We start from the raw sequence: 10916 nt of genomic DNA on the forward strand, positions 1-10916 counted from the left end.
CAGTGCCATCTCTCTAGTCCCCTGTCTTGCACTTTTTTTTTTTTTTTTTTTTTTGCCTATTGCTTGCTAAATAACCAGGATACACACGTGTGAGGACTAGATGAAACCCTGAGTGGATGTGTATTGTTGACTTGAGTACAACCATGTCAAGGAACCTAATGCCTCAGACTCAGGGAGTGGTAATGCCTTTCCCAGCCCAGAGCAATGAAGGGCTTCTCTTGGCCTGAGCTCGGATGTTGAAAGTGTATGCAGAAAGTACCAATCCCACAGTTGCTTCCTTCTGGGTGACTGCAGCCCCAGACCATTCTCCTTCAGAGACCCTTTCCCACTTCCTTCCCATTCTTTCTCTTTAAAACATGATGAGTTTCCAGCTGCTGCCACTGTGTCTCCATCAGAGCACACAGCCCATCTAATCCCAGCTTTTCTGTGCATATGTCTGTCGTTTCTATGTTCTCCACTGCCCCATTCACGTCAGTCCCAAAGCTGAGCAGGTCAGTAAGTAATGGCAGGAGACAGACAGGGTATTCGATATTCTTCATTATCAGAGCAGATTTGTTCTTCATTCTGTAGAAAGGAAACATCCTACAAAACTTCCAAGTGGTGCGGCTGCACACCTACCTGTGGCTGCACACCTACCCGAGGCTGCACACCTACCCACGACTGTACACCTACCTGCTGGCAGCCCGTTCTTAGCCTTTCAGTCTAGATGTCATCCAAACAGTGCTTCAGGAGGAATGGGAGACTCAGGAGGTAGCCTTGGTGGGTGTGAACTTCCCTCCAATGTACACAAAGAGATGATAATGATGTAAAAGGTAAATCTGAGAGACAAGGTTGATCACTTAGACAGAAGGACAAGACTAGACTTTCGAGTGGGTTTGTTCTGGTTTGCTAGGAAATACACATTTGAGAGAGACAGATTTCCCTCTGACTTCCCAGACAGTCAGCTCTCTGAATGCAGCCTAGTTTAAAGATTCAAAGGCTTGAGTTTATTCAAAGGCATTTCGAGCAAAATTCTGATTTCAGAAACACTGGACTAGTCAGTGTATTGAAACGACAGTCAGTGTTCAGAGAGCAGAAAAGGAGTTGAGTTTGATAACAAACACCATCCTGTCGTAACCCAATAGTTTCTGGTTCTACCTCTTATTGCTCAGAACAGCTGAAGCTATTTTTGTTTGTTTGTTTCTGCTTTTTGTTTGTGTACTGGTTAATTTTGTGTCAACTTGACACAAGCTGGAGTTATCACAGAGAAAGGAGCTTCAGTTGGGGAAATGCCTCCATGAGATCCAGCTGCAAGGCATTTTCTCAATTAGTGATCAAGGGGGGAGGGCCCCTTGTGGGTTGTGCCATCTCTGGGCTGGTAGTCTTGGGTTCTATAAGAAAGCAGGCTGAGCAAGCCAGGGGAAGCAAGCCAGTGAAGAACATCCCTCCATGGCTTCTGCATCAGCTCCTGCTTTCTGACCTGCTTGAGTTCCAGTCCTGCATCCTTTGGTGATCAACAGCAGTATGGAAATGTAAGCCAAATAAACCCTTTCCTCCCCAACTTGCTTCTTGGTCGTGATGTTGTGCAGGAATAGAAACCCTGACTAAGACAGTTTGTTTGTTTGCTTTTGTTTTTGAAGTAGAGTCATTGTTAGTCAAGATTTTTTTCCCCATCAAATATGGGATTAGGTCAAATAGGCAATGTCCACCTGGTTGAGAGAGACCAGGGCCTGGCTGAGTGAGGAGTGACACTCCGGAGAAGGTTTTTATCAGTGGTAGAAGGAGTAAGTGTAGTCAAACTGAATGGAATTACATGTCAAACCTCAAGCAGAAAGGATTCTGGGAAGGCCATAGAGAAGTGCCCATGCATGCCTGCCTGGATGGCATGGACTTTCTGTTTTCTCTCTGTAACAAACCTCTCTTAGCTTTCTCCTGGCCGAACTATTTCTGGCAAGGCCTAGGGCTGCCTGGCACCAGCTGTCTCCACCAAAGAGCAAACACCCACTTCTGTGTCAGGCTTCTGAGGTTCATGAGAAGGTCAGCTGGAGTCAATGGGCGAAAGCACTTGTGGGCTTGTGGCTACAGCTTTCTTCATCTCTACCCAGCACTATCCCATTAGTGTTTGAAGGAATTATTAAATTTTAGCTGTGTTTTGGTGAAATTTAAAAAAAATTTTTTTTTCTAACATATCAGTTCACAGACCCAAGCAAGGACTGTTTGTTGTCTATGAAGTTCTTGGAAACCTGGAGAACACAGCTTAGGATCTGAGGCAGAGGCTTCTGGGGGTCCCTTCATCAGCTGCATCAGGAAGTCTAGATCACTATCTGACTAGTAGTAGGACAAAAATCAATCAATCAATCAATCAATAACTGAACAGTATAAGAAATATCAAAGACTTCATAGATGGAATTAATATCTTAAAAGATTTGCATTCAAAGGAAAATACCTGTCATCTAACTAGAAGCCACGAACTAAGAAACATTTGGAAGAGAGAGAGAGAGAGAGAGAGAGAGAGAGAGAGAGAGAGAGAGAGAGAGAGAGAGCTATGGGAAGCACACCCTTTAAGAAATTTCCAGAAGTAATGGCCACCTTCACATCCTGAGCTATTTCAGTAGTTTCACATGTCTCCAGTTATCCAAGGGCCCTGCTTTCCCACCCAGTTTAGTTTGCTTCCCAATATGGCTGTAGATTCAAGAGGCCTTTGGAATTTTTACTTTAGATTACAGTAGGATTTGTGGATGTATTCGCAGAAGGTACATTTCCACATTTAAAGTGGATTATCCCTTATTTGACAAACACTTGATGGGCCAGCTGATGGCAGAAATGACGGTGGTGAGCTAACTCTGCACAAGATCCCGACCGTTGTGACAGTCATTGGTGATGGAGGTTCCTCTCACACACGTGCTGGCTGACACTCTAATATACTGTAGCATAGACACTTGGAAAGACCATGGCTTGGGTTGGGGAAGTGGGTCTGTAGTAGAGCATTCTCCCGGCACACTCCAGGCTCTGGGCTGCAATGCCCAGCACCACAAAAAAAGGAAAAATCAGTGCTCCCTTTCTTTTGAATGGGGAGAAGGTTTTGTTGTAGGTATGAAACAGAGAACAGCCAGAAGCATCTAGAAGAGCCTAGAAAAATTAAAAAAAAAAAAAAAAAAAAAGAAGCAAGCCAGGCATGGCAAGAGCTAGAGAAACAGGATATGGAAAAAAAATCATTCGGGTTATAAATTGCTCCCTGTCCTAATTTGTTTCATGTCTCAGCAGGTCCTTTTCTTTTTTCTATATCTGCCCAATTACTACTTGTATTTAAGCCTTTAGTAGCTTGTACATCTGTGCATTACGATTGCTATTGTTTTTTTTTTCCCCTCAGACTTATCTCTAAGTAATGGAAACTCTGGTGCTCACAAAGTCCTCTCCCTGTCACTCAGACAGCTAGAGACTAGGAGGATGTACAGAATGCAGCTGGAGCCACGCCCCCTTGCCCCCCACCCCACCCTGCCAATCAGCACAGGATCCCTGATTGTTCCTGGGATGCTCAGCCGCTATGAGTCCTCAGCTATGAGTTGGCGGGGAGTCTTTCTTTGTTTTGCTTTCTTATGATGGGGTTGCCCCTGCTGGCCTGAAACTACTGAGCCTCCTGCTTCCGTTTCCTACCCGATAGATAACATTACCACACGGGGCTTTGAAAAACACGTTCTAACATAAAAGGATGCATGCAGACATTCCCACGCCAAGGCACACTGGAAAGAAACTCCACCAGCACAGCGGAACTACAAGTGGCCCTTGCTTTATTAACATAAAGCATTCCTGTTGTCTCAATTTTATCTACAAATTGCACTTTTGACCATGCACTTCTTGGTGACATCGACGAGTCCACATCCTTGCCAAACTCCCTACAGAATGTGGCCTAGCCATTCCAGGACTCCCCCCCCCCCACCTCCGGCGCACCCCCTGAAAGCTTAAAGTTTTAGGGACAGATTTCTGGTTGTATCTTGAAAACTACTGACCATGCCTCGCTGGAGTCACCTCTCCCCAACACTTTGAAATTCCTCTGTGGCTGTTCCTCCTTCTTTGGTGTTTGCAGAGCTCGCCTAAGGCTACTCTCAGGGTGAACCGGAGTGTTCTGCAAGAGGAGACACAGAACAGGTTCACATAAAGAGACGTTCCTGACCCTGCCCTCCACACCTCCACCCCCACAAACCCAAAGCAATGCGCTGTACATGGTCATTCTTTTTACTGCTGTGGACTTTTCCCCGGAACGTTTCTTGGGAACTCTGAGAAGGACGCAGACTCTACCCTTCAGATCTCCAGATCTCGGTGCCCACTGACACCAGTGACGGGTGCACTGATTAGGTAAGTTGGAAGGACTGCTGTGTAGGGGTTGTAGTTCGTCAAAAGACCCTCACTCACATAAAGACCACAGAGACCGCTATCGTTGCAAAACGGATGAGGATTTTTATTGATCCAACATGTTGGGGAACCCCCTCTCAGCACGCAGGCTGGAGGAGAGATCCAGAACAAAGAAAGAACACACTTTTTATTCCTTTGTAAGGGCCGGATATAGGCACCAGGGTAGTTTGGCTTATTTTAATTGGTGTAGCCAATAACCTTTTTAGACATTGGTTGGTTTGTATAGGGTGACTCTCATTTTGTCTGTCCTTGAGGTTTTTAGTGTGAGGCGGGGCAGGGGAATTGTTAATCTTGTTTTTGACTGTTAAAACTGTGTTTCTATATTTGTTTAGTCAGCCAGCCTTTTATCTGACTCTGTACCTGGCCTGCTAGTCCAGTTTCAAAAGTCCTTTAGAAGGGGGAAGGTGCTGGGTAGTCTTGAATTTATTTTGGATATTACATAGGAAACTTGATCGAAAGGTCAAAGGTCATTGGAAAGAGATTGATTGACATTTTAGTGTTAAGGGATGAAAATTGTCCAAAATCATAGAAAACGAGACAGAATTAACCCCACAGATGTGACTCCCTACCTGCTCCACCCTCGTTCAGTCTATCAAAGTAATTTTGTCGGTTCTTGAAGGTCTACCAGGTCCACATGCAGTCAAAGATTGAATAAGGTGAAAGACTGAACAGGGCCAGGCGCACTCACTGTAAATGAGGGCGGACTCTGTTTAAGCAGAAGTCTTTTCAAACAGTGAGCTCTGTTTTCTATCCAGTGACACTCCTGCGAAGCTAGTTCTATTTAGTCCTGGTATTTAGTTGATTGAAACAATATTTCAGACCTTCCTTCTATTCCTTCTCAACAAGCAGCTCTAACAAACCATGATGTTTTTGAATGAATGCGAGATAGGATCCCTAAGAAAAGATGTGAGAGTTTAGAAAAGGTACTGTATTTCCCCTAGATTGGGAGAAATGTAATAAGGAGGTCAGGAGAGGCGCATCCCCACGGAACAGTCTGTGTGAAGTGCAGCCTGGGCTACAACTTCAGGGACCCAAACTCATCCTTGTTGGCAATCTCTCTCAAGCAGTTACTCTGCATATTCCCTTCAATGTCATTATCTTTCCACTTTGAAGAGAAGTCTTTTGGATACTTGATCTTCTGAGCATTGAGGAGTTAGTTAGAGCCTGTAAGAGAGCGGTAGCTTCCTTCCATGGCAGACAAGATTGTTGGGGAATCTTGCTGTTAACATAGCAGTCCGCCATGACTGGATGGCTCTCTGAGCTCAGCACAAAATCCAGGGGTGGGGGTGGGGGGGTGGGCATAGGAGGGGATTCCCTTTCTCAGCCCGGTTTACCTGTCTCTGCCTGTCTTTGTCTGGAGAGTGTCCCTTGTCTGAAAAGTGACCTTGTACCTAGCTCCCTGAAAGATTGCGTAGCTCAGCACACATGCCCTGTTCTGGCTTCTCACCTGCACGATAATTTAGGTGCTGTACTATCACCAATCAGCTCTTCCTGCTTGCTTGAAGCCATGACCAATTTGCCCTTTCCACCTGTACCCCTAAAACAGCCATTATATACTGTATCCGAGAAACAATGAAATAGACCCGTCTCCCTGCAGTGGTCCCTGGAGGTCATTCCATCTATACTCACAGCCCGTCAAGCCCTAGTCTCCCTCTCTGCTCCCTTTCTCCCCTCAGGCTCCGAGGAGGATGGGGTGGGGCACAGAAGAGAGGGCATATGGGGGCACTTCGAGTTTTCAAAATGAATCCCATCTTCTTTACACAATTTTACTCTTGGCTCACTCAGTCTGCAACATAGTTTTCGTTTGCAATTAACTTTAGTATCTAATGAGGGTTATCTTCTCTGGGAAACAAAATTATGCGGAATAGAAATCTGAAGTACAGCTCAGCTTCCAGGGCAGTACCTCAACGTTTTCTTTTCTTTCTCTTGTGGCCATTTAGATGTCTCTGGTGCCCGCTCTGATGTCCTCTCTAAAAGCCTGGACCCTGCTCCTGCTCCTGCTGAGCCTGCAGCACAGCCTACCTGCCCAAAGCACTTCCAGGAGGCAGTTCATGGAACATCATCACCTGAGTCCAAACAAGATGTTCAGTGACTATAGCTGTGATGCCCTCGTGACAGATAAAGCCGTGAAACCCAAGCTCTCACACCCGTTTGTGTATATGACGTGGTACAAAGTTGAACACATATGCATTGGTAGCAACTGGAAAGATCGCTACAAAAATCTGTATGTTTGGGCTCAGTCTCCCATTAAGGTCCTCAGGTGCCAGTGGGAGAGCTTAAAAAATAGATATACAGAGAGGAGGAGCTACAGCTACGTTCAGTTCCATTGCAATGCTGATGGGTATGTCGACAGCATAGAGGACATAAAGGTTCTACAACCCATCTTGTAGAAAGTCTCACCAGCACTGGATGGTTCTGAAAGAGCAGTGAATAGTTCTCAAGCGTCAACCCCCTTCACCCACCCCTCACTCCCCCACCCACCCCCAATCCTCTACCACCCACCCTCCACCCCTACCCTCTACCCCACTCACCCTCACTCACCCCTCTCTTCCCCAACCCCACCTCCCTCACCCATCCCTCACCTACCCCTCACCCTCCACCCCCTGCTTACAACAGTTACTGTTACTTCTGCTTTGCAATTGTCTGTCAGTGTTTTTGCAATCAGTCACATTGATTCTTGGTATTGCAATCGTGTTTATGGGTTGTCTGCCTACAATAACGTTCCTCCCTTGTTTACCTATTTTTATTCACCTTTTTTCATGACTCGGCTCTCTGCTACTGTGACAAGATGTTTGAGAGAAAGCATTCAAGGGAGGATTTATCTGCCTCCTAGTCTCTGGGCTGGTCTGTAGTCTGCTGGCTCTGTTGTCCTCGGGGAAGAGTGGAGCAGAGCATTGTGGTGGGAAATGTGGAAAGTAGACAGAGAAGGAAGGGGAAGAGTAGAGGGACAAGATATGACGATGGTGGCTCCAGTGACAGACGTCCTCCAGGTGGGCCTCCAGATCCACTCAGCTATGAATTCATCAATGGATTAATCCACTGCCAAAGTAATTACAGCCTTCAACTTTACTCAAATAAACCTTCCAACACAGGAGCCCGTGGGAGGACATTGGACAGCCAAACCATGCCAGCATCTTCTCTTGACTTATCCAGGATTTTTCCTGATATCATCATCTTTATGCCTATTCAGACCAAATGATCTTCCCTTCCCTGAATAAATTGTTATTCCACTGTGTGTCCTATGTATACACGTTATATATGTAGAGTTTGTTTTGTGTATTGGTGTGAGCAATGCAGTTACATGTGGTATGAGGTTTTATTAGATGTGAATATCTAAAACTTAGGCCCAAGGTGTACTTTATGTATGCACCTGCATACATGCGATATATGTATCCGTGCTGAGTCTTGACTTGGACAATGGTTGTGGTGGCACCTATACTTCTAGCTAAATGGAAGGGCAATAGATAGCTAACCTGTTGGGTCAAATAACATGTAAGTCTCTGGTTCATAGCAGGTAGTCCAGGAAATTTGTGGGATCCCCCCCCCCCCCGCACGCCTTTCTTATCCTTTGACGTGGAATTTTAATTTTGACCTTGATAAAACATACATAAGAAGTGTTCCAATCATTTGCTCACCCTGACTGGAGAAGATTTCTAACATGAAACAAATATTAAGGATGATGGAGAGAGTGTACATAAGAACACTTGCTGCTCTTCCAGAGGCTCCAAGCTCAGTTCCCAGCACCCGTATCAGGGGGCTTACAACCATCTGTGATTCTAACTCCAGAGCATCCAATGGCACCCGCACTCACGTGCACATAACCACACGCAGACACACACCTACACATAGTCAAAAATAATAAAAGTAAATCTAAAAAAAAAAAAAAAGACATGAGGCTGTAATTAATGTAGAAACCATAAGCACTGCCTGATGGAGAATAATCCTGCCTAGGATGTTGTGCTGACCAGTTTTAAACCAGCTTGACACACACTAAAGTTGTCAGAGAGAAGGGAACCTCAATTTAGAAAAAAAAACCTTCATAAGATCAGGCTGCAGACAAGGCTGGAGGACATTTCATTTTAATCAGTGATGAATATGGAAGGGCCTAGCCCATTATGGGTGGTGCCAATCCCTTTGCTGGTGGTCCTGGGTTCTGAGCAAGCCACAAAGAGCAAGCCAATAAGCAGCACTCCTCCATCAGCTCCTGCCTCCAGGTTCCCGCCCTGTTTGAGGTCCTGTCCTGACTTCTTTTGATAATGATGAGCAGTGATATATGAAGGTGTAAGCCACATAAAGCCTTCCCTCCCCAGGTTGCTTTTGGCCATGGTGTTTCAATAATCAACCTGACTAAGACAGAGGTCAAGACGGTTCAGCAGCAATATAGAGGTCTGAATGAGAAGATCCTCGTAAATTAGTTCCCAGTTGGTGGTGCTGAGTGGGAGGTGATAAAACCTTTTGACTGTGGAGCTTTGTGGGAGGAAGTAGACATTGGAGTAATCTTGGAACGTTTATGGTCTCATCCAAATTCCAGTTTGATCTCTCTGCTTTCTGAATGTGGTTGAAGTTGTGATCTCTCAGCTTCCTGTTGCAGCTACCTGCTGCCATGCATCTCCATAACTATGGACTCTCTTCCTAGAGCCATAAGCCACAATAAATTCCTTCTTCCATACCTTCCATACCAACAAATGACCTCTGGCCGTGGTCATTTGTTGCAGTCACAGAAAAGTAACTAATCCAACAGGTAAGGGGTATTATTGCCCACAAGCCTTGCGATCTCTGAGGTAGAAGGAGAAAACTAATGACACAAAATTGTCTCTGACATCCATATGCACCATGCCATGCCATGCAATGCACTCACACACGCATCACATACACACACACACAATAATAATCATACATCTTAGTGGTTTTAACATTTTTTTATTATGTGTATGTGCCTATGTGGGGGGATGCATATGTGGGAGGGTGCCTGTGGAGGCCAGAAGATGTATCCCCAGAAGCTGGAGTCACTGATGGTTATGAGCTACCTAACGTGGGTGTTGGAAACCAAATTCAGGTCCGCTCGAAGATCAACTACTCCTAACCACGGACACATCTCTCTAGCCACCCCTAACCCCAAAACTCCAAGACTTTTCTTCTGTTAACCATACATGAACAGACAGCATTTACTGATTCATTAGGACATTTGTCTTTAGGACCTGGGAAGATAGGCTTTACTTGGTGAAGTGTTCAACATACAAGCATTGAATGCTTGAATTCAGATCCCCAGGGCCTGAATGTTTGTTGTTTGGAATTCAAGAGGGAGTCTGGGGGTACACTAGGCAAAAGATTCATTAGGAGAGAAGAGTTATTAACACCATGGATAGAGAGCAGTGTGACAGGGTCTAAGAAGAGAGTTCATGCCCATACAGCAGAGTGAGGGGTTCTTTCTTTTTTAAACTTCTTTTTAAAAAATATTACTTACTTACTTAATTTATTTATTTATCATGGGTACACTGTGAATGTCTTCAGACACACCAGAAGAGGGCATCAGATTCCCATCACAGATGGTGGTGAGCTCCCATGTGGTTGCTGGGAATTGAACTCAGGACCTCTGGAAGAGCAGTCAGTGCTCTTAACTGCTGAGCCATCTCACCAGCCCTGAGGGGTCCTTTCTTAGGGTCTCAAAAAAAGGGGAAGATTTCCTGTAGTTAGGCTGTCTCTGATTTCCTGATAGATGGCAGGGGAGGGGATGAAGTCTTGCACTGACAGGAATCAGTGGATGTGAGGGAGGAGGAGGGCTCCATCTGGTTGTACCTATTGTACTGGTGGCCTTCTATGGTGATTTGAATAGGTATAGATAGCTTCCACAGACTGGGTTTCAATGCTTGGCCCATGAGTATTGGTGTTGTTAGAAGATGTGGCCTTGTTGGAATAGATGTGGCCTTGTCAGAGGAAGTGTGTCACTGTGGGGACAGGATTCAAGGTCTTTTATGCTCAAGCTATGCCCAGAGTGGAACACAGTCTCCTTCTGTTGCCTTGAGATCAAGATGTAGAATTCTCAGCTCCTTCTCCATCACCATGTCTGCTTGCATGCCACCATGCTTGCAATCATGATGATAATGGACTAAACCTCTGAAACCGTAAGCTAGTCCCTCTGTATCTTAGGCCTTTATTGCTGTGAAGAGACACCATGACCACAGCAACTCTTTTTTCTTTAATTTCCTTTTTAAAAAATTATTATTTTCTTTATTTACATTTCAAATGCTATCCCGAAAGTTCCCTATACCACCCCCAGCCCCTGCTCCCCTACCCACCGACTCCCACTACTTGGCCCTGGCCTTTCCCTGTGCTGGATCATATAAAGTTTACAAGACCAAGGGGCCTCTCTTCCCAGTGATGGTCGATTAGGCCATCTTCTGCTACATATGCAGCTAGAGACTATAGCTCAGGGGGTACTGGTTAGTTCACATTGTTGTTGCACCTACAGGGTTGCAGGCCCCTACAGCTCCTTGGGTACTTTCTCTAGCTCCTCCATTGGGGGCCCT

At 45.4% G+C, this 10916-nt stretch overlaps 1 protein-coding gene across 1 annotated transcript; it reads left to right on the forward strand.

Moving 5' to 3' along the window:
• Nucleotides 1-4271: 4271 nt before the first annotated feature.
• LOC110325043 (epididymal secretory protein E3-beta) lies at nt 4272-6779 on the forward strand. Its single transcript, XM_021202842.2, has 2 exons — nt 4272-4332; nt 6330-6779. Exon 2 carries the CDS (start codon nt 6330-6332, stop codon nt 6777-6779), a length of 450 nt encoding a protein of 149 aa, XP_021058501.1. The 5' UTR covers nt 4272-4332.
• The last annotated feature ends 4137 nt before the right edge of the window (nt 6780-10916 follow it).

This window comes from Mus pahari, chromosome 8, assembly GCF_900095145.1.
Source record: "Mus pahari chromosome 8, PAHARI_EIJ_v1.1, whole genome shotgun sequence".
Lineage (NCBI taxonomy): Eukaryota > Metazoa > Chordata > Mammalia > Rodentia > Muridae > Mus > Mus pahari.

Excerpts from the sequence above, each read along its gene's own strand:
- LOC110325043 (XM_021202842.2), top strand. The coding sequence starts at position 6,330 with ATGTCTCTGGTGCCCGCTCTGATGTCCTCTCTAAAAGCCTGGACCCTG.